Source organism: Chaetura pelagica, unplaced genomic scaffold (assembly GCF_000747805.2).
Source record: "Chaetura pelagica isolate M959 unplaced genomic scaffold, ChaPel_1.0 scaffold473, whole genome shotgun sequence".
Classification (NCBI taxonomy): Eukaryota; Metazoa; Chordata; class Aves; order Apodiformes; family Apodidae; genus Chaetura; species Chaetura pelagica.
The window spans coordinates 1121260-1146311 of NW_009952890.1; the positions used below are offsets into that span (position 1 = coordinate 1121260).

Genomic DNA, 25052 nt, shown 5'->3' on the forward strand with positions numbered 1-25052 from the left:
TTTAACTGTGAGGGGGACAGAGCACTGGAACAGGCTGTCCAGTGAGGTTGTGGAGTCTCCTTCTCTGGAGACATTCAAAACCTGCCTGGACACGTTAGTGTGTGACCTATTCCAGGGGATCCTGCTTTGCCAGGGGGTCGGACTAGGTGATGTCCCTTCTGTTTCCTAATGTGTGATTCTTTGATTCTGTGAAACCGGGGACAACAGACAAGTGGGGCAATGTTAATTGCAACTAATCTGTCCTGCTGCAGGACTAATATTTATCAAGGCATGTCAAAATGGAAGAGGGTTTGAAAATATAGAAAGGGACGATTCAGAACAATTCTTCTCATAATCATCAAATACTTATCCCATGTTGATATAAAGTGTATGTATCTTCATCCTTCTAAAATCCTTTGTATGTATAAAATATTATCACAATGTACTTATTGCTAATTCATCACTGATACCTAGAGTGATTAAATCAACAGTAGTCTTCCCATGTCATGAAAGTGTATTACGTTCTGCTCAAGGCATAGGTGATTAAGCAGAGTCACATCAATTTTATTGCATGACTTTTTTTTTCTCTTTATTTTGTTAAATTTATTTTTTATTGCTGCAGCAGCTGTTGAGTCATATTTTTAATTAAGACTACCCATAAAGTTGTCACTCAGGTAAGTGCCACTGAGAAATTCAGTGGCCAGTTTCAATCTAAAAAAACCTTCCAGGCCATTTTCAGGATCCTGCCTGGTTGTGGTTGCATGATTATTGTTTTGTTTCTTAAGCCGAGGTACTGCTTTATAAAACTGTGTCACTGAGATATTTTAAATCCATCTGGATGATAACTGGTCACTGGGCTAAGGAGGAATAATAAATACAGAAGGTTTTGTGTCACAGAGGGAGAATAAACTCTCACAATAACTATTTTGTGCTTCTGACTACTGCATCTTAAAGCAGACTTAGCTGTATGGCACGGTCTCAACAGCATGGACTTACTGATTTCTATCTTCATAGAATGTATTGGGCTGGAAGGGACCTTTAAAGGCAATCTAGTCCAGCCTCTCCTGCAGTGCACAGGGACCTTTAAAACTAGAGCCTGGTCAAGTCTGACCTTGAATGTTTCCAGGGGTGGGGCCTCAACCACCTCACTGGGCAGCCTGTTCCAGTGCTTCACTACCCTCATTGTGAAGAACTTCTACCTAAGTTCTGGTATGTGCATTTGCATACACTTTGAACAGAAGCTGCAAGAGGGAGTGGCTGTGGCATTCGTGAAAGAGTGAAAGTTGCAGAAATACATTACAGGATTATGCTACAAATGTCTTCTGCTCCTGTCACAAAATATAGCAAGCAAAGGTTGGACTAATTGTTTAATTCTGTACTCCCTCAGCATAAGACGCTGTACCTTCAATTTGCTATGCTATTAATAATCTATATGGTAGGAAGCCTCTGGTATTAACATTATGCATGTGCTATTTTGAACACAAGATTTGTAGTACAGTTTGAAATGCAGTGTAGTTTTAGGGATGTAGCTTCATTTCAGTTTAAGGGCAGCAGCTGATTAATCCTGCAAAAGATGGGTTGAGAAAAATAGAGTACAAACATAGCCCTATAATCTGTTAAAAAAGTTCAGGAGATCCTTAGAGATCCAACCCTAATTCAGTCACCTGCGATTTAGGGAAGAATCAGGAAAACATTTGCTCATGTAATGAATATTTGATGTTCGCATCAAGTAACAAGTAATTTTCTGATTGCTTTCTAGGAAACATGGTGATTAGTGGGCATCTTGATGGTGAAATTTAATAAAGGAAAAAAGAACATTTCAAAAGACAGATTTCATGTTTGTTTTTTATATTTCTAAAAATCATATCTGTTGACCTAGGTTATGCTGACTTTATTTGCCTTGAAAGATTGATAAACTACCTATCTCACTGTGGCTAATGCCGTTTCTATTTTACATGCAACTCATTTAAAGATGAATAAAATATAAATATATACTATATATATAATATATATATTTATATACTCTATAATATATATGTATAAAGTATAAATATATACTATATGTATATTCACACTCTTTGAAAAAGCTATATTCTTCAGCAGCAAATTCTGGATATGAACAATGTCTGTTTCTATGTAAATTTGAAACTGTTCTGGAATAGCTTCTTGGCAGTTTTGTTGAGCAGTTTGCATCTCTGAAGGACAGCGGTTGAAGTGCTAAAAATTTATGAAATGTAAGCTCAAGCCAAGTATTGAAAATAAATGGAATTTCAACTGAGAGGCTACATTATGTAATGTTTGAAGCATAGCCAGGCTCCAGCTTCAGGCCTACTCAACATTAATGGAAGTGTGGTAGAAATTCTGTAAATGGTAATACCTTGAGTCACTGAACTTACTGTTTGTCCAGCTGCATGTGCTTGGAAATCGATGTCTGAATGCTACAAATCTGCTGTACACTTGATACTTAATTGAGATCTGATGAACCCAATGTAAACTTTTTCAGGGATTATGATTAGCATTAGAGCCACCAATAAACTTGATACATGTTATGGATTACTCCAGTGGCATGATCTTCAATACACCATGAACAGAAGTACAAAAAATTTACTTAAACTAAAAATTTTTTCCTACATTAACTATATTAAAGAAGTAGGAAGGGTAAACATAATTTAGAAGAATTCAGACATACTATGCTGAATGTTCAAAGTCCATATCTAACTTGCTAAATCTTAAAAATATGCAAAGCTTAATTAGTAATGCGTTGGTTTTTTTAAGCTGGTTGTAGAATGTTATTCCTGGTAGGTGTTTTAAAGTGGTATCTCTCTTTTTCAGACAAGATCAGGTCAGTGTTCTGTATCAGAACATACACATAGCAGAACCAAGATTAATCCAGCCATATGAACATGTTATTAAGAACTTCATCCGAGAGATCAAACTTCAAAGCACAGAGATGGAAACTTTGGCCATTGCGGTAAAAAGGTATAGTAAGTTGTGTTTGTTGTTCACTTAATGCAGTTACTTTTTTCTCTCTCACACTTTGTTGGGTTAAACTAGTGGGAGTTAATACCAAAACATGTAATGCAGATTATTTCTATAAACAGAGTTCAAAGGTTAGTTTTTAGGCATGCACATATGCAGAAACACCTATAGCAGCTTAGAGATTATTCCCTGTTAATGTTTTGGGTAGGTCCTGGATCAAATTTTTGCAGGCTGTATTCATATGCTTAACGTCTTAAAAAATGTGACTCCTCTTCCTTGAGTGCAACTTTGAGTTTTAGTATATTTTCCCATTATACCTTCATTTTATAAACTATATTCTTGCTTCTTCAGCTACCAGAGGTGTATTTACCTGTTGTAAATACTTGGCATTTGCGATCTCACATCATTACTGCCAAAACCAAACAAATTAGCTCAGAACAGAGATCTTGTATATGTGCATGTTGCAAGTTGCTGTAGTTATCTTTTTGAAGTCTCTTCATAGGATAGCCAGAGGGACCTTTTGTCTCTAACTTAATTTCCAAAGTGCAGATGTGATGTATTTCGTACTAATCATGGGCTGTCTGCTGCTCTTTAAAATCTAATTTGCCTGTATCTTCAAATTCATTTGTGAATTTGTCTCCCAACCATACCATTTTCACGGTCTGGACAGTTTGAGGCTGTTTCCATGTCTGTCTGTCTGATCTGTTTCAGCTGAGGTAGACAGATGTGTTTCACAACTTTTCTCTCAAGCCAGAGGGTAATTCCTAAGAGTGTATTTACTTTTAAATTTTAGAGCTCAAGATAAAGCGGCAGTTCAGCTCAGTGAGCTGGAGGAAGAGATGGAACAACGGATACAGGCTGCAGAGCATAAAGTTAAAAAGGAAGTGAGTATTTTATATTTACAGAATGTTGTAATTGCCAAACTCTCAGTGGTCTTAAACAGGATAGATGGCTAGGTGCGTTTTTGATCCTGATGGACTAACTCAAAGCCACTAAAGGCAGTGTCTGGGTGAAGAGAAGCTACTCATGAGACTGAAAATGTATTCTCTTCATGCTTTCCCAAGGAGGAATGGCTGCTCATATATAATAAATCAAGAAAAAAAAAAAAAGTCACTTTTCTTTGAGAATATGACGGCCTAGAGGAATTTATTTCTGAGACTAGTATTGGAAACAGATTGGAGAAAATAACCTTTCATCATAAAATAATAGAACCTAGTTCTTCTAGGACATAAATTTACGCAGAAATTAATATTTTGAACATTTGTTCCCAATCTGTATATCTGCCTGGAGTGGTGGTCTGTCTTTCCCCCATTCTCATCTTCTACCTCTATTTGAGAGTTAGGGATGTAAGAGAGGATAATTGTGATGACAGTATGTGAGTGCCTGGACCTCCCAATGTTGATGTGAAATTCTGTTTCAGTGTGCTCAAGTTTTAGCTGTTGTTTCAACCAACTTGCAGTCTTGATGGAAGAGTACAAGAGTCCTCTTCCCCTTATTCCTGGAAAGACACATTACAGCCACATATGGCTGTGTAATTCCAGGCAGAAAGCGGTACAGTAAAACTACACCACCTGTATTGTCTCCTTCATGTTGAACTCTTGCTAAATTAACTACGATTAACATAACTGTAATGTGTATAAGAGTAACATTATGTGAAAGTGTTCTAATGTGGACATAAATTAATTTATTAAAAACATAATACTGTGAGCATAATTACCATTTTGTAGAACACAATTTATTGAAAGTCTGTGTGTTTGGTACAGGTTATTTCACCAATGTGTTTGCAGAATCAGAAGCAACAAAGTGCGTGGTCTGCCAACTTGCTGATTTTAAATAGTTCTCAGTAATTGACCTGTGAAGGAAAATGATATTCTGATAGATGTGCTTCAAACATCGTCTTTTTCTGTACAGTAGGAAGCACTCCTACCAAACCATAAGTCAGCTGTTTTCTTAGAAATAAAATATAATGATGTAAAAATGTTAAAGTTTTTACACCAGCAAAATAGCATATCATAATATGCCTAACTGATGATAGTGCAACTCTCAATACAGATAAACTTTCCATTTCCAGAGACTGAGCATTTATGATTAGAAAATAAATTAATTTGCTCTGGAAAATTTCTGTTCTGCAGAAAGTGGTAAATCACTGAAAAATCCCTGAAGTCTCTTTTTCACTACTGTAAAAAGATGACTGGGATGTGTGTGTTCACTCATTCTGAGGACTTTCATGGTTATGTACTAGCATTATGTAAAACCCATCTGCTATGTGTTATCTTCATCTGGTAGGTGTTTCTCATGCTAAAAAGTCCTCAAACTGTCATCAAATTGTGTGGATTGTGTTCACGCAACTGTTCACACCTAACTATAGATATGAAGGATGGGCTGTATCTTGTTTCATGCAGCACTCTTAATTTTCACTCATAAATGTTCTCTTTAGCTTGTAGCTCCACATACTCCACCTACAAAACGCCCTGAAAGTAAATGTAAGATATTTACTTTGTGGGATTGTACTAAATCATTAATCATAATGCCTGCAGTCAAGGCAATTGTTTGTTAAGAGTGATCTCACTCATGCCACCGGGACACCTGCATCTGCATGATACTATCTGTAGGTTGAGCCTATCCTATATTTTGTTTCTTCAAGGGAAGCAAATAGTTACCAAACATTACCTAGGAGTATATAGGTGCCAACAGTAAAAGAATCTATCTTAAGCTGATTACTTTGATTATCGCTTTAACACATGGATTATAATTTTACCAGACAGATGTCAGCATCACCTACAGGAAAGCACTGAATTCTGAGCAAGGTCCATGTCTATCTTTTCTGTGTGAAAACTCAACATATCTCACTGACATCATGTGTCACCGCTGTGTTCTGGTTTCTTGTATTCTGAAACTGTCTATTAAGTTCTTGGAGAGTGATGGGAGTGAGTTGAACACTTGGTCATCTACAGCATTTGAAATGTACTGTTCTTCCCATTGTGCTTGGTGTAACTTTCTTTCAAAATCTGTTTTGATAAAAATAAAACTCGGTGTACTTTGTCTGATATTCAGGTCAAGTACCATAGGAAACTAAAGATACTGTCATCAGCATAACTTTTACTGGAGGTGGGCATGTAATATGAAACATTTGAAAGCAAAAAAATGTACAAAAACCCCCAGAAATAAATAGCTGATGGTGGCACAGTAATGTTCCTACTAGCACATTGTATTTTTAGGCATAGAGGTCTGGCTTGAAAGAAAACATGTACTGTCCTGTTTTTTGTGCTGATGTGTCTATATACCTCTCTATATGCAAAACATACCTAAATCTATGTACAAGTAAAATGTGAACACTTTCATTTGTATTTTTTTTTTTTTTTATGTATGACATTGAAACTGTTAAGCATGGGAGACTACGACATGAGTAGCAAACAATTCACCCACTGTTTGCTTCCACATTACCATTTTATGTCTGAATATTTTATAAGTTGACTGCAAGTACAGAATTGGGTACCTGTGGATCCTAAGGAAGGGGCAGATTGATGTACTGAAAAGACAAAATTACACACATTAGTCTAGGGGCAAATTTTGTGGTTTCCAAACTGATGAATGTCCTTTTTAAGAAACATTTGAAACCTGTCTCAACTTCTAATGAGATAAAAAAATATTGCAGGAGAAGCGAAAAGCTGAAGAAGCACTAAATGAACTGAAGCACCAGTATGATACTGAAGTTGGGGATCTTCAAGTGACAATAAAAAAACTAAAAAAAGTGAGTTGAAGTAATTGGAAGATCTTTTTAAGGTGTTTTAAGAGTCAATGACCTTATGAAGTGCCTTCCCCAAGATGGATAATCATAACTGTAGTTTTTTTAATTTAATGTGTATTAGTAAATGGACACTGCAAATACTTTTTTAGATTGTGTTGTCGTTCTGTGCTGTTACATTTGTTCTGTGGCATTTACGGAAATGTTTAGGAAAGGGACCGACTGCTAGCCAAATGCTGTTGCCAAAGTATTTTCTATATCCATCAATTTGTAAATACTGCAATTGCCTAGTCTTGCATTTGGTACATCAGAAATAGCCTAATATATTGCTTTTAAGTATTTATAATTCATAGTTTTAGATGAATTTGGCAACCCAACTGCATTACAGTAGTATAATGCCTTTTAGCATCTAGGTAATGGTAGAGGTGGATTTAAGCTGAAATTTTAAACTGAAATTACTAGTGAAACTTGTTATTACTAGTTGGAACCTGACTCCAATGTTATCTTTTAATCTGATACCTAAGCGTAAGAAAACTGAAGTCTCAGATAGGAATATTGGTTTGGGTTAGTCTGTAATTTTGGTTCAATTTTGTCATTAGCTTTTGCTGTAAGTTTTACCGGTGAGCAGTGAGGATATATATTTGTTTCTTCTTATTGAATTGCATTGTTAGAAATGGAAGTTCATTGCAAGAAATATGAGAGCTTGTAGCACAAATAGTGCACAAATGAGGTAGAATGTACTTTTTTTTAAAGTTAGTGGGGATAAAATGGAACTCCTCAATGGCTGGCTTCTGTGTCACTGGTTAGGCATATTCAACCCTTACAGACTGCAAAATGTTCATTAAACATTTTAAAGTATCGACTTAAAAGATTGTACAGAAATCCAGAAATTTTTGGAGTAATGCTTCCTATTCAGAGAGTTGAGAAAACTATGCATTTTAAAAACTTTAATAGCTGTAACATCTTTTAGGGGCTATTTCATGTGATTTCCATTACTTTTTATGTACTTGGATCAGAACAATCAATGGCATAGATTAACTGTTACACTTTTTATCCTTCTAGCTGGAGGAGCAATCGAAAAATGTAAATCACAAGGAAGATGTGGTTGAATTGAAAAAAAGAATGCATGATATGTTGCTGGTAAGAGATGATTATAATTTGAATCATATCAATATGAATTAACATATTCAGTTAGCCTCAGTTGTATATTTGCTGCAATAGAGATTGTGGGATGTGGGTTGTTTGTTTTTGGTTGTTTTTTTGTAGAGCTAAGAAAAACACTTTTAAAGTTGCTCATGAGTGTATGAAGATCTTTAACATGGAAAATACCTTTCTCTGTAAATGCATACACATTCTAGGTATGACATTTAGAAATGGCTTGAGATCATGTAGTCCCTTTTCATGTGACTGAGATGGGCACAAAAATTCAGTGGTTTTTGCATGCCAGTTTAGTGACTTCTCTGTTGATTTAGAGTTACTTCATTTTCTTTCTCCCTATGTCCTCCAGTTTTCTAGCATTTCATGTTTTGTTTAATTTTGATAGTTTGCCATTAAAATATGTCAGGTGATTGGCAGCAAACATTTTTTTTTCTTTTTTAAGGAAAATCAGAAGCTAAAGAAAGATCTTTTAGAAGCACAGACAAATATAGCTTTTCTGCAGAGTGAATTAGATAGCTTGAAAAGCGAGTATGCAGATCAGACTTTGAACACTGAGAGGTAAGGTACTTCTCCATGATAATATTTTCACCACAGGAAGAAAACGTGTTATCTGATGTACTTACTATGTATGCAGTTGGTAACTGTTATTTTCTAAATTTGCCATGAATGATAGATACGCATTTGACACTTTACAAAGTATGCCATTACTACTGTTCACTTCTCTTGTCAAGTTTCTGAAAGATCAAGTTCTGGATATGAAGCAAATTCTCATAGTCTTGCAAGGAAATCCATTGATTTTGTTTGGACTTTGGTTAGGAGTTAAAGATACAGCATCACATACTTTTTACTCCATTACTTTCACTCAGATTAATATCTTTATGAGCATTAGGGAGAATAGATTTGGAAGCCTCCCATGTCAGTCTAAACCAGTTTTTTCCAAAGTAAATGAAACCTGTTTCTAGATGCTCATTTAAAGGAATGTAAATGACATTTTATCATATGCTTATCTTCAGATAACACAATGATATTCAAGGGGAAAGGATATATATATAATATAATTATATATAATATATATAATATATTATATATATTTTTATATATAAAATCCATATAATTATTTTGTTGATCATCTTTCACAGTCTTTGTTGAGATATAATGGCAGAGATAATTGAGTTTACCAAGTGATTTTGCTTTGCGCAAAATGGCTTTTTACATATTTCAACAGAAATGTAAATGTTTTTGAGATTATATATTTTCCCAATATATTTATCACCTCTTTTAAATGTTGTTTGCAGAGACCTAGAAATTATCCGAGAATATACTGAAGACAGAGATAACCTGGAAAGACAAATTGAAATACTGCAGTAAGTTCTTGGTAATTCATGTTTTTATTTAAAAAAATGGTGCTGACATATTTGAGGGTAAATGTTTTTTGTATACAAAAGACTGTCATGAGATTTGAAAAATATACCAAGTAAAACTACTGAAAGGCCTCAATTCTCATAGAAAAAAACAGTATTAATCTTTATCATTTCATATTAAGTTTGTGTTCTGTGTACTCAAGTCAGATACTCATGAGACAACATTTATTGCTGTGGCATCTGAGTTTTGTGTTTCTCGCTGATGTTTTTATTTTATCATCCTGCTTGACCAGTCTGATTTCCTTCTATGACCAGGTGACCTGCATAGTGGATGAGGGAAAGGCTGTGTATGTTTTCTCTCTGGACTTTACTAAAGTCTTTGACACAGTCTCCCACAGCATCTCCTAAAGAAGCTGGAGAATTATAGCATAGGCAGGTGCACTCTTTGCTGGGTAAAAAACTGGCTGGATGGCAAGGCCCAGATAGTTAGAGTGGACAGGGCTGGATCCAGTTGGTGGCCAGTCACCAGTGGTGTCCCTCAGGGCTCAGTTTTGTGTCCAGTCTTGTTCAATACTTTTATTAATGATCTGGATGAGGGGATTGAGTGCACCCTCAGTAAGTTTGCAGATGACACCTAACAGGGAGGAAGTGTTGATCTGCTTGAGGGTAGGAAGGCTCTGCAGAGGGACCTGAATAGGCTGAATAAACAGACTGAGCCCACTGTGTGAGATTTAACAAGGCCAAGTGCTGCGTCATAACAACACCATGCAACACTACAGGCTTGGGGGGAAGAGTGGCTTGGAAGCTGCTCAGAGGAAAAGGACCTGGGAGTGGTGGTTGACAGCTGGCTAAACATGATCCAGCAGTGTGCCCAGGTGGCCAAGAAGGTCAATGGTATCCTGGCCTGCATCAGGAATAGGGTAGCCAGAGGGACCAGGGAAGCGATTGGCTGCCTGTACTTGACACTGGTGAGGCTGCACCTCAAGTACTGTGTTCAGTTTTCGGCCACTTGCTACAGGAGGGTCATTATGGTGCTGGGGTGAGTCCAGAGAAGAACAACCAGGCTGGTAAAGAGTCTAGGGAACAAGTCCTATGAGGACAGACTAGGGGAACTAGGGTTGTTTAGTTTGGAGAATAGGAGGCTGAGGGGAGATCTCATTGCCCTCTACAACTACCTGAAAGGAGCGTGTAGTGGGGTGTGTGTTGGCCTCTTCTCCCAAGTGAATAATGCCACAGTTTTCAAGTTTTGTTTGCGATAAGTTAAATAATTTTTAATGTCTTATTCATGCTACTCCTGGAAGCTAAAATATGTATGTTTCCCTGTTAGGTCAGCTAATAGAAAGCTACATGACAGCAATGATGGTTTAAGAAGTGCACTTGAAAACAGCTTCAGCAGGTACAACAGATCATTGGTACGTATTTATAATTTTACTATGTTTTACTAGAAGATTTAAGAATTTAAAACACTATATGCATATTTGCTTGTATTTTGCTGGGTACTCAGAAAACTGATTTTTTTTCAGTGGACTCACTTTGGGTATATACCTGTGTAGCTGAATTTTGTAGGATTTTACTTATGTGAAATAATGAGATTTTTTTAGAGATGCTTTCTGAAGTGCTTGAGATTTATTTTTTTTTAATATCACATGGCAAGTGTATCTGAGAAGGTGAATAAATCAGCAATTTCTCTTGCACTGAAGTGACCATATTTGTTATATATATATATATATAGGAGTGCCCTATCACTGAAAACACACTTTTTTTTTTTCTCAGAATACTGCTTTATTTTAGTAGCAAGTTCTTAACCTAATTTGAACTTTTATCCATGCGAATAGCAATGACTGATGATAGTAGGGACCTCATCAGACCCTTTTAGGCTATCACAAATGTGTGAGGATGAGTTGTAACAAATGCAACCTGGCATACTCCGAAACAGAGACAGGAAGGCTTAACAGTTGTAAGATATCTACTTTACAGTGCCATTTTGCAACATTGGGAAAGTGTTAAACTCCAAAAGTAATGATTGGGCAAACCCTTACACCATCAGGAAAGCAGATAATTGTTTTAGAAGGATGAGTCTGAAATAATGGTCCCACAGAGACAATAGTTACCAGGAAGGAGGAAAAGTGGGTCATTACCTGTTTTCAGCATACCATACCAATGAATGTGTCTTTTGCTGATGTTTGCTTTGAGAGATTCACTGCGGATGCAACAAGAGGTATCATTTCCTTCTGCTACGCCCTGAACAGAAGCAAGAGAAGCATTTTACAGAGATGACAGAGGAAACTGTTCCCAGCGAATAAATATGTAGAGGGACAGTAGAACATACAAAATACTCTGTCATGTAGAGCTCTTCCCTTCTTTCTGCTATCTCACTCAAGATCCAGGAGCTGTCTTTACTGAAATGAGCTCAGCTAGTGGCATTTCTGTTTTCACTCTAGTAGTCAACATGCCATTAAAATAAGCCTCTTGGCTTTTCCATTGTCTTTTGTGGTTGAGTACAGCTAGCAACTTCAGTATTAATGCTACAGTGGAGCCAAAGTACTGCAAGTAGGAGGACTTTTGAGTAGTTAAACATATATAAAAATGAACAGCAGTAATTCTGATGTTGCACACTTTTTTCATGACAAATCTAGATTCTTATACTGTGTTCATCAAGCATATAATGCATTTGTTATGTACCTGTTGCAGCGACTAGCAAACACCTCACCAGGAAGTACCATTTCTAGAAGCAGTCCTAAATTTAATGGTGGGCAGTCTCCTCTAAACCCACGGTATGACAGGTAAGCTGAGTTTGCTTTTATTAAGTTAAAAAAGACTGGGGCTTCACACTTCTCTTAGAAGAGCAAATATTGTCGAGAGAGAGAGTAGATTTGTCTGATCCAGAAGGAATATGTGACTGTAACATACGATCCAAGTGTAATTGGAATCAATAGAAACATTTTCAGTGACTTCAGGAAGCTCAGGAAAACTTTTCTCAGTGCTAATCATGAACCTACAGAGAATTCAGATGCCCTGTTTTTTGGTCTTGGACTGTTTTGATTCTAGTTTGATTCTCAGTCACCTCTCTGTGTCTCCAAGATACTGTAAAAATCTACCAAGGATCTCTGTTAGCTAGCTTATTCAGGAAATAAAACATTTTTTATCCTATCTTTAGTCTGTGTGTCTGGTTTTTCCATGTAATAATGATTACAAAGGCATATAAGCCTCACTATTCTAAACAATAAACATCCTCATCTCACACTGACATGCAAGAGTAGTGAATACATGTGGATCTGTCATCATCATGTCATCACCTGTCATCACTATTTGGCCACTTGCAGGAAGGAATTATCTTCAACTCAGTAACAGCTTTATAATTGGTGATTTACCCCAGTGTTCAGGTCTGCCATTACACGGTGAGCTTCCAGCCCCTCTGGAAACAAACTGTCTTTGTAAGGCTTGATACTGACTTTGCTCTAGCAATTTAGTGTTGTAGAGCCATTCCCAATAGGACAGAGCTACACTCTTTTTTTATTCTCTGCTGTGACTTGGAGACCTTTTCTACCTCCCTTTACTTGGTGCATGTCCCTGTCTTGCTGAAGCAGCAGGTTAATGATTGTAACTATAGCAAACTTTTTAAAAAAAGGTTGGTTCGTATAAGATTTACTCTATTAATCTTCCCTTTCTTTACATTAATGAAAATTAAATTGTTTTTTCTGTAAGCCATACTGTCATTGCTGTAACCATTTGAGTATTATTATATATATTAAGGCATGCAGACTGACAAAAGAGAAGAAAAAAAAGAAAAAGAAAAAACAGGCCTTTAAGGGAAAGGGGAGGAGAAAGAAGGAACTTTCATGTAAAAATTTTAAGTTCTGTGTAGCCTGCCAAACTGTAAGAAAACAAGTTTCAGTGACTTCTTCTACCATTACTGATCTCCTGAACTCTGTTGTCCTCTGTTCCTATATTTATAGTTTTTACTTACTTGGCTGTGTGCCTCTGTGAGCAAATGCACCCATTTAAATTAGATACAGTATTTCAAAGTCATTTTACATGTCTTAGAATAGGCCAAAATTAAGTAAACCATCAGCTCTAATTATCTGCCTTTAATGTCTTCATAGTATACCACACATTGTTTTCTGAATATTTTTTTTTTCTGTGTATCAATAAAGAAGCATGCTTACTGAGACTCAGGAGGTCATAATTAATAACATAGATGATATATTTAATCTGAGCATCCTAAGAGATGTGATTGAAAAATAAGTAATTTAGAAAGGTGAAATAATAGGCATTAACATATGTATTAAACTGTAGAGTTAGCATTTCTAATTATTTGTTATTCTAGAATGGCACAGATTTTGTTGGGAAGAACAAATGCGGAATAATCCCCCCCCAATATTTTCTTATTAGATCATCTCATTCTTCTTGTGTGGATGAAGATTATGATTCTTTAGCCCTTTGTGATCCTATGCAAAGGATAAACTGTGAAGTTGACAGCTTACCTGAGAGCTGTTTTGACAGTGGTTTGTCTACGCTGAGAGATTCAAATGAGTATGACTCAGAAGCGGAATACAGGCATCAAAGGATTTTTCAAAGGTCACAGTGTATGCAAGAAAGCTTTGGTGGTGATGCTTCTGATACAGATGTAAGTGCCAGATTTACTCCTTCTCTAAGAAAGACCTTTGGTTGGAGACAAAATAAGTTTCCAGTTTTTAAAATGAAATAACCTTTGCCCATATGCCAACTAAAGCTAAGTATTTTAGATGCACACATTTAAATAAGATTAGTGACAGTTTATAGGAGAATGAATAAACAGTTACTCCTCTTTAAGATAAAATGTATGTTTTCACATTTTTCGTAGATTTTTGATGTAATAACTTCATTTTTGAAGTACACGGTTGAAGGTTGTTAAACAGCATGTAGACATGAGCCCTTTTTCTAATTATTAAAAAGCAGATACTATAGAAGTAAAATCTGTTCACTTTCTCTTACTATGCTGTGGCAGTGAATGAAAAAAACACATATATGAGAAAAATAGAACTTTTAGTGCATATATTGACTTACATAGTAAGTCTCTGAGAATTAAGAAACGTAGGAAGGTGTTATTCTTTCCATTTTATTTTTAGTAAAATCAAGAGCTTTACTGATGACTGTGTAGCAAGAATAGTATCAAGCACAGCGGATCACAGGGGCTTTTTAGAGCAGGTGCTTTACTGTGCATTTAGTAGAGATGTATATATATTCTCTGCAGTTAAAAATGCTATGAGTAGTGTTGATTTCAGTTGTCCTGTATGTAATTTCACTTGAGTAGTAATTGCATATTGAGTAGGAAAACTCTTGTTTTTTGTAAAATAAGCTTTGAAATAAAGTATTTGTTTATTTTAATTAATTTTAATCTGAAATTGTCCCTAGGCAAATTAATGTGGTCTACTGCAAACATTACTGAAAGTGTATATATCAGATAGGAAGTACTTTTAAGAACCAAATGTAGGCTGTAGTAACCAGCAAATGTGAATAAGAACAGAATTAGTCCAGTATTTTGAGTAGAATTACACAGCTCTATTTGGTCCTTTGTCTGTTTAATCCAAACTGATAAATTACTTATTCAGTTTTAGCTGTGTCTTTTGAAAAAAAGCATGCTTTTCTCACTGGTGCTAACACACTTGCTTTTACTTTCAGGTTCCTGAAATCAGGGATGAAGAAGTGTACAGTCCTGATAACAGCAGTACAGTTTTAGACTGGAAGCCCTCACGACCAGTAAGTCGAAGCAGCTCAATTGCTTCAGCAAGGAAACACATATCTGCTCTCACCCCTCAGGTAACTGGTTCTTTCGGGTGGAAAAAAGAAAGAAAGAAAGAAAAAATGTTAGGTATAGAGGACATTTTTTAATATGAGTTGAAATTCTTTTATTTTCAGTCAGATGCAGCTGAGTGTTCTCCAAAATACCCCAGTTCAGAGAAGGCTTACAAGATTGTTCTTGCGGGAGATGCAGCAGTGGGAAAATCCAGTTTCCTTACAAGACTCTGCAAGAATGAATTTCGAGGCAATACAAGTGCAACCCTCGGTATAGTTACTGTTCTTAAAATACTAAAGTGCATATCATTGTTGTTCTGCAGACTTGGGTGAAAAGATTACCCATTGCAATGAATTACCCCTTGCAATGAATTTGCTTTCCTGAATATGCACGTGCAGTTTCTTAGGCTGTGATACCTAATTGAGTACTAAAGCTTAGAATTGCCTAACTGCTGTTTGGAGTGAATAGCAGGGTACTGCTCTAATCTAGTTTCTTTTTGCAAGGCACAAAGCCTGTTTGGGAACAACACAAAGCACTAGAAAGAGGAGTTTCAGTATAATGAACTTGGAATGTGTGTATGATCCTTTTCACTATTTTCATTGATTTCGTGTCTTCTCAGCTCTTTTGGCCTTCCTCAGTATTTCACATTATGCTTTGATGTCTTTCATACTACCTTTTGTCTCCATTTCTTTGAAGTCTATTGAAGCTTTGGTTTAAATGCAGCTGGAGGGATTTCTGACTGGCTTGTTGTATATATTATTATGGCTGTCAGCTAACAAACTAGTCTTAGTGATTCCAAAGACCAGATTTTTGCCTTCCAATCAAATCACAGTTATGTATTTGTATTACTGGCTCTGACCCAGGATTTTTGCTCTAATTAATCTTTTTCCTCCTTGGCACTTGAAATAAATTCTGTTTTTATAAAAAATTTTCTCTACTTCCATAAATCTGTTCAGCAAAATAAAGCAGAGAGGGATCTTCTTATTTGTTGGTCAAATTTGTATCAGCACTTCTGGGAAAATGTGAGGGCAAAATATTTCTTTAAATGTTTTTCTAAGGACAAATTAAATACATTCAAGAGATTGATTATTGTAATTCAAGGCTATGTGACATACTGAAATCTCGTAATCTATTAAAAGGGATGAATTTTGAAATAAGCTGTAAATGACACATAGCTATTAATTTTATGAGTTTTTTTTAAGGTTATTAATGTTTTTTATTAGACTACACATATTCTTTTCAGGTGTGGATTTTCAAATGAAAAGACTAATTGTTGATGGAGAACCTACAGTGCTACAACTATGGGACACAGCTGGGCAGGAGAGGTTAGTGATCCTCTGCACTTACATAACCTCAGTATTGGTTTGTTTCTGAAAGACGTTTGCCTTTTTTCATCTAGATGAAAAAAATTCTACTAAATATTATATGGCCCTATTGTAAGTAAGTGAGTAAAGCCATATATAGATGTCTATACACAGATGTGATTTTGCTTTGGTGAGACCCCAAGAAAGGTGGAATGTTTGTTAGCTTTGGTGATGCCTGACATATCTCTGCGGAGAGGAACAGTTGAGGTTAACTGTAGCATTAATTAATTAAATCCATCTGTCCCTCTCTTGCAATACAAAAATATGAGGGTGTACATTGTTTCTTCCATTTTTAGCCTTTTGCTTTCTTTGTCCTTACAGACCTGGATTTCTGAGCAGGCTTTATCTTAGAGAGTCCCTTCTCCTCTCCTTTTCTTGAAGTTCTTGATCCTGATTTGCATTGTATTTAGTACATGAAAACTTCTCCCTAAAGACTTAAAAAATTTCTGGCAAACTTGTACAGATTACTGGATGTATATCTAAAATTTTTCAAATTACTGTGTAGAGTTTCCTCAGAATTTCATTACATCCCTACTTGACAGCCATTACTATTTTACTAATTTTGGGGGCTTCTTTACAAGCTTTTGGGGCTTGTAAAGAGGTTAATCTAACTCACTTTAATCAGCTCATTGACCAAGATTTATATTGGGCTGTATGTGTTTACTTTTACTTGAATGAGTGATTATGTGAAGTAGGCAGAGGCTAAATTACTCTCCTCCCACGTAATGAATTTGTGAAGAACATTTTAACATATAATGTAAAAACCTAGTTGTTGTACTTGTTTATTAAGCAGATTGTGTTACTTTAACAGCAAAGTTGACTGTAACTGATTGATTCATACCTGGAATAAGTGTATTGGTTTCATATTTTTAAAATGTAGCAGAGTAACACACTCTACTTAGGAAGTTCTATATGAGTGAAAAAACTCTGCCCTCTAATCAAAAGCTCAGTGCAAAGCAGAATATTTGGAATAGATACACTGGAGATTGTTTTGATACAAAAAAAGTTGCTTGCTGTTTAGGACAGAATCCTGTGGAACCTTATTGGGCATTTGTAGGCCTGCATCACCAGTTTTCAAGAACTACTTATGAAAGAAACTAGGAGAAAACTCGTAATGTGGAGATAATCTTACTCAGTAGTGCAATAAAGTAGCATTGCATTCTTAATGATGTTAAATTGAATTCTTTTTTTAATATGTCTTTATGCAATTTTTTTTTTCTGAAAGATTCAGAAGTATTGCTAAGTCATACTTCAGAAGAGCAGATGGTGTCTTACTGCTATATGATGTAACATGTGAAAAAAGCTTTCTCAATGTGCGAGAATGGGTGGATATGATTGAGGTAAGATCTCTAAGTATATCCAAATTACAAACTGCCTTTCACTGTATTTTTAACCTTATTCTTTGAAGATTTGAGTAGCTGTATATTGGAATTAGCCAGAGTGCAGTCTTGCATAGAAGTAAAAGCCACATGTAAATCCTAAATGTATCCTGGTGCATTCATTTAGTGTTAAAACGGATATATCTTTTTGCATAGAAGAGTATCACGTAATCACGGTCTTCCCATTCACTTCCTATTGAAATGAGCATGAGAGGCTATTTCAGATACCTTCTTGTAGACGGCTTGAGTATTTTTTAGATTCTCTGCATTTTTAACTAGTATGTTAGGTTCTGTACATTATAGCTCAAGTGAAATTTTCAATACTTCTTTCTACTAGTACATCTTGTCTGTTTATTTGAATAAAAATTTGAATTTAATGAACAAAACTTTTCTCTTATACCAGATGTGTTTAATAGGAGGGAAAGTGATAAGATCTTTAATTAATCTATGAATGAAATTAATTTTTCTAAATCATGGTAAAGGAGCTGATCACTTTTACCATTGTAATTCTTTCTTACAGCATTTAGATACAGTAACCGTTTCCATTAGATGAACATAAGACATGAAATTCCTTGCTGGGAAACAGGTTTTATGGGAATGGAAGCATATCTTTGCAGGCTGGTTTAGCTGGCTCCTTGTATATTGACTAGCTTATCAAAAGATCTCAGCATGACTTTCGTAATTTCTCGTTTTTTGTGATGACATGCAAGACTTTTTTTTCTTTTTTTTGTGGGAGGTAAATCAGTATAACATCACAATCCTAGTTGCTTTTTTGTATTCTGAGTGTTCTAGCAATAAGGAAATTAAATCCTCTTTACAGGATGCAACTCATGAGAATATTCCAATTATGATGGTGGGAAACAAAGCAGATCTCCGCCAAGCTGTTACAGAACAAGGGCAAAAATGTGTGCATGTAAACTATGGAGAAAAGCTGGCTATGGTAAGGTCCAGGTCTACCACTTTGGCATAAAATAGTCTTAAGGACTTTAATCACAGAATTGTCAGCATTGGAAGGGACCTCTAGAGATCATCATCTAGTCCAATTCCCTCGCTAAAGCAGAATCCCCTAAAGCACATTACTCAGTGCCACATTCAGGTGGATTTTGAGTGTCTCCAGAGAGGGGAACTCCACAACCTCCCCATGGCAGTCTATTCCAGTACTCTGTCACCCTCATGGTAAATAAGTTTTTTCTCTTATTTAAATGGAACTTCCCTTGTTCCAGCTTGTAGCCATTGCCTCATGTGGGAAACCAGTAAACAAAAGTAATTTACTGATCGTTAGTTCAAATCTAGTAATTAATTCATGGATACTTTTCATTAAAACAATCCTATTTTCATGGTGTTTGCTTGGCTAAATCACATCTTAGTGTCCTCTGAGCTGAACTTCATTATTGGTTGAGATAGTCTTCTCAGCCTTTATGGCAAAAAAGTGCATGGACTAGGAGATTGAGTTTTTCTTCTGCCAAAGAAAAACTGCCAGTGAAAGTATGATGCACACTAATGAGCACATGAGGCTTTTTGCCTGGCTGTCCAACTTTGTGTGGATTATTTTCATCTTCAGGAGACTATCTTGTATTCCTGCTACATCTGCAGAAACAGAACCAGAACTCTGCTGTAAACAGAAGTGTGGACAAGTTTTTTGCATGTATTTATATGGAGGACAAGGGAAGCACATATCCCGTATTTTGCAGAAAACCAGTAGAGTCTTTAGAATCTTGAGTTGCTGAGTGGCTGTGCAATGGATTGATTATACCTGGGCAGGTATCATGTTTGTTCTTACAGAATGGTATTTCTGATTCAGCTAGAATACCAGATGCTGTGGTTCATGAGTTGCTAACAAGCTGAATTCAGTAACCTGTCCTAACAACTCTCTTCCTATTTCTGCAGTCTTTTGGACTACAATTGAGTTTGGACATTAAACTTATGATGTGTTTTCTATTCAGTTTGTTAATTCAGAATATACAGAGTATAAAAAGATACAATTAAAAAGCTGTTACTGGGTTGTGTTGGGTTTTTTTTGTTTGTTTGTTGGTTTTTTTTCAGTACTAAAGTGAGTATATTGGTGAATGAAGAGTACCAAAAGAAGCCCTGTTCATTTAAATGCACATCATCGTTCTTAGTATTATCGAGGAAAGCATTTGTAATTGAATACACATTTTCAGATGGAAAAAAAATAATCAGATTAGTTGGCTTAACATTTTATTTTTACTCACAGACTTATAATGCGCTATTTTGTGAAACAAGTGCTAAAGATGGATCTAATATTGTAGAAGCAGTTCTTCATCTTGCTCGGTAAGTAACCATGTTTCTATTTTTGAATAAACACATCCAAGTATATTTTATAACAAGGACATTCTATGTGAATGTGCATACAAAGACATGTACATTTAAAATTGTACCAACGTCAAATTCAACAAACTAAATTTAAATAAAGAATACCATGTTAAATCATTATAGGGAAATGCAAGACACTATTACTCTCAGGTGGATTAAGTAACATATTTGCTTGCAAATGTTACAATGGTAAACAGGGTGCTAGAAGATAAAGGAGCTCAAGATAGCTGGTCAACATTCAAGGACCACTTCTTGCAAGCACAGGATCAGAGCGTCCCAATGGTTAGGAAATCTAGTAAGGGTGCTAGGAGACCTGCATGGTTAAAGAAGGAACTACTGGGCAAACTTAAGTGGAAAAGGAAAATCTACAGATCATGGAAGGAGGGGCTGGTCACGTGGGAGGAATATAGGACTGTTGTCAGAGGATGTAGGGAGGCAATTAGGAAAGCTAAGGCCTCCTTGGAACTTAACCTTGCAAGTTAGGTTAAGGATAATAGAAAGGGCTTTTTCAAATACATAGCTAGCAAAACTAGCAGTAGAGGCAATATTGGCCCATTGAGGAATGAAGTGGGAGCCCTGGTGACAGAGGATATAAAGAAGGCAGAGGTGCTGAATGCCTTCTTTACCTCTGTCTTCACTCCTGCAGGGTCTCCCTATGAGCCCCAGATCCCTATAGCCCCAGAAGAAGTCAAGATAGAGGAAGAGTTTGACATGGTAGATGAGGATTGGGTTAGGGATCAGTTGAGTAATCTGGACATCCATAAATCAATGGGTCCAGATGGAATGCACCCAAGGGTGCTGAGGGAGCTGGCGGAGGTCATTGCTAGACCACTCTCCATCATCTTCAGTAAGTCATGGGCAACAGGTGAGGTGCCTGAGGACTGGAGGATAGCAAATGTCACTCCAGTCTACAAGAAGGGCAAGAAGGAGGACCCGGGTAACTATAGACCGGTCAGCCTCACCTCCATCCCTGGAAAGGTGATGGAACAACTTGTTCTTGTCACTATCTCCAGGCACATCAAGGACATGGGGGTCATCAAGAGCAGTCAACATGGTTTTATCAAGGGTAAATCATGTTTGACTAACCTCATAGCCTTCTATGAGGAAATTACTAGGTGGATAGATGATGGTAGAGCGGTAGATGTGGTTTATCTTGATTTCAGTAAAGCATTTGACACCGTCTCCCACAGCATCCTTGTAGAAAAGTTGATCAGGTATGGGTTTGGTGATCAGGAAGTGAGGTGGATTAGGAACTGGTTGAAAGGAAGGAGTCAGAGAGTTGTAGTCAATGGGGCAGAATCTGGTTGGAGGTGTGTGACTAGTGGAGTCCCACAGGGGTCGGTACTGGGACCGGTGTTGTTCAACATCTTCATCAACGACCTGGATGAGGGTATAGAATGTACCCTCAGCAAGTTTGCTGATGACACTAAGCTGGGAGGAGTGGCTGACACACCAGAAGGCTGTGCTGCCATTCAGAGAGACTTAGATAGGTTGGAGAGTTGGGCGGGGAGAAACATGATGAAATTCAACAAGGGGAAGTGCAGAGTTTTACATTTGGGGAAGAACAACACCATGTCCCAGTACAGGTTGGGGGCTGAACTGCTGGAGAGTAGTGTAGGTGAAAGAGACCTGGGGGTCCTGGTAGACAGGAGGATGACCATGAGCCAGCAATGTGCCCTTGTGGCCAAGAAGGCCAATGGCATCCTGGGGTGCATTAGAAAGGGTGTGGTTAGTAGGTCAAGAGAGGTTCTCCTCCCCCTCTATTCTGCATTGGTGAGGCCACATCTGGAGTATTGTGTCCAGTTCTGGGCCCCTCAGTTCAAAAAGGACAGGGAACTGCTCGAAAGAGTCCAGCGCAGAGCTACGAAGATGATTAGGGGAGTGGAACATCTCCCTTATGAGGAAAGGCTGAGGGAGCTGGGTCTCTTTAGCTTGGAGAAAAGGAGACTGAGGGGTGACCTCATCAATGTTTACAAATATGTAAGGGGTGAGTGTCAGGGGGACGGAGTTAGGCTTTTCTCAGTGATGACCAGTGATAGGACAAGGGGTAATGGGTGTAAATTGGAGCATAGGAAGTTCAAGGTGAATATCCGAAAAAATTTTTTTACTGTAAGAGTGACAGAGCACTGGAACAGACTGCCCAGGGAGGTTGTGGAGTCTCCCTCACTGGAGACATTCAAAACCCACCTGGATGAGTTCCTGTGTGATGTACTCTAGGTGACCCTGCTCTGGCAGGGGGGTTGGACTAGATGATCTCTTGAGGTCCCTTCCAGCCCCTAAGATTCTATGATTCTATGATTCTATGAAATGTTAGAAGACCTACCAAGCTGGTGAAAGATCTGAAGAGTAAGTCCTGTAAGGAGAGGCCAAGGGAACTGGGATTGTTTAGTTTGGAGAAGAGGAGGCTGAAAAAAGACCTCATTGCTCTCTACAGCTACCTGAAAGGAGGTTGTAGGGAGGTGGGAGCTGGCCTCTTCTCTCAAGTGAATAATGACAGAACAAGAGGAAGTGACCTGAAGCTGTACCAGGGAAGGTTTAGACCGGATACTAGAAAGAATTTCTTTACTAAAAGAGTGGTTGAACAGTGGAACAGGCTGCCCAGTGAAGTGGTGGAGTCATCATCCCTGGAAGTATTTAAAAGAAATACAGATACAGTGCTTAGTGACATGATTTAAGCACTGAACTGATAGATTAAGTTATGGTTGGTGGATTTAGGTTATGGGTGGTGGATTTAGGTTATGGTTGGACTTGATAATCTTAAAGGTCCCTTCCAACCAGGATGATTCTATGATTCTATAACACTATCTCTGTAAGATTTAAATTGGACTGCAGTTAGGTAGCTCACAATTTAAAAACCTATTTCGAGAATGGATTACATTTTTAATGGTACATGGATTTAATTTCTTAATTATTTTTTAAATTAACCTCAAATCCATATAATTCTATGTGTAATGAATTGTTAAATCACAGAATTGTCAGGGTTGGAAAGGACCTCTAGAGTTGATGTAGTTCAACTCCCCTGTTAAAGCAGGATCCCCTAGAGCACGACACAGGACTGCATCCAGGCAGGTCTTGAGTATCTCCAGAGATGGAGATTCTGCAAGCTCCATGGGTAGCCTGCTTAAGTCTTTCAGATATATTAATATATATTCAGTTTTATTGCTGACCATTCCAATGTATTATACTTTCTTTGAAGTCCCATTCTTTAAATTATTTAAAAGGTAGTAGTTCCAGGTTTATCCATTAGCAGCCTGATATTTCTGTGATAATGTGTAAGTCAAACGTTAGACTTCTACTACCTTTCCAAACCATTCTTGGTTGCAATGTAATTTTGAAGGGTTGGGAGTATGTAATGAAGCCTCAGACTCTGATTTTTCAGTTTAATACATGGAGCTCAAGACCAGAATTTCAAGCAATATCGATGTGATTTTTGCAGCAGCCTAGTGCATAATCAAACGTTTGGATGCTTGGTCACTATTTGATTATTAATTCTTAAAATACTACTTGGTAGCATGGCTTGCAGACAAATTACTGGCTCTCTAGAGAGGATCATTACTTCTTCAGGAGTATTTCCAAGAAAATCTACCTGTTGGAGAAGCAGCAAGAAGATAGGTGTTTATTTGTCTGTCAGTGTCAATGTGAAGTGAAATGCTGTTTCATTAAATGACTCAATAGCACAATTATCTGAAATTAATCACAACTGGAAAATTGTCTCTTGCGTTTAAACATGATAAATTTCTTTAACTGTTTCAAGTTTAAAAAAATATTTGGGCATCCTCTCTTTTCAGAATCTCAGAGAATACCCAACTCAGCTTGGGGTTTTTCTTCGTAAGGTTCATCGATCCTCAGAAATCTATACCTTAACTAGAACCTTGGTCTGGAATAGTTGGCTGTGTTTTCTTTACTGAAGTCTAACTAATTTGTATTCTTTGAAAGAAGTGTTGCATTTTGAAATTAAAAAAATTTAAATGAACATTTAATTGGAGCAAATAGTCTTAAAGACTTACCTGTTACCACCTCCTAGCATAATGAATTTATTTTACTAATATGAGGACAACTTAAATTATTTTCTCTCTCTGTCTCCGTGTCTCATATATGTGTGTATGTGTGTATATATATATATGTATATATACACACACACACACACACACGTATGTAATCAATCATGAAATCATATTGCTGGCTTTTAACATCCTAGGGGGCCCATAATAAGAATACAGATTAATAAACACTCATACATACAAAACTTTTAAGTCTGCATTTATAATAGAAATCCAGAATTCCTCAGAGGGCAAATCTTTGCTTGCAGTGGCAGTTACTTAGCTTTATATTTTCAACTATTCCATTTCTATGATAATATGTTGAAGTAAAAAAAAAAAATTAAAATTATCAAAAGGAGAGGGAAAACAGAACATTGTGGAGTTATTACATACCAGAAAGTAGTATATTTCTATCAGTAACTCTGATTTCTATAGAATTATTAATATTACTTCCACAGTAGAAACTTAAGAGACATGTTTATTCTGTGCCTTAAACCCCATAGTTTTATCCATGCAATAGATCATACTAAGCCCTGTAAGATATACTGGGAGAAATGGAACAGTTAATATGAGTAGAAATGTATTAATTTGATGCATTTTGTTTGTTTGTGCTTTTTTGCAGCGAAGTCCGAAAACGAAGTGATAATCAAGATGACACTAGGTCAGTGACCAGGCTGGCTGGGACACCTGTCAAAAAATTGGCACTCACGAAAAACTGTTGCAATGTTTAAATGACAGATACTTTTCCTAATCCTAAAGAATTTGTCTGCTTAAAAAAAGTTATATATATATATATATATATATATATGAAGGATTTCAAGAAATTGCACATTGTGTTAAAAATCTAGACTCTACTTTCTGATCATTCATGTTTATGCATTTGCTTTATCCCATAGGCTCTGGTTTCACTTTTCTTAAGTAGTACAAGTCAATGAAG

General features: G+C 36.7%; 1 protein-coding gene across 1 annotated transcript; it reads left to right on the forward strand.

Moving 5' to 3' along the window:
* The first annotated feature begins 2929 nt into the window (after positions 1-2929).
* Positions 2930-24846, forward strand: RASEF (RAS and EF-hand domain containing). Its single transcript, XM_009995471.1, has 16 exons — positions 2930-2958; positions 3752-3842; positions 6614-6709; positions 7766-7843; positions 8304-8419; positions 9157-9225; positions 10550-10634; positions 11914-11996; positions 13615-13849; positions 14884-14965; positions 15131-15268; positions 16242-16323; positions 17588-17702; positions 18562-18681; positions 19957-20033; positions 24738-24846. Exons 1-16 carry the CDS (start codon positions 2930-2932, stop codon positions 24844-24846), a joined length of 1605 nt encoding a protein of 534 aa, XP_009993773.1.
* Positions 24847-25052: the final 206 nt, after the last annotated feature.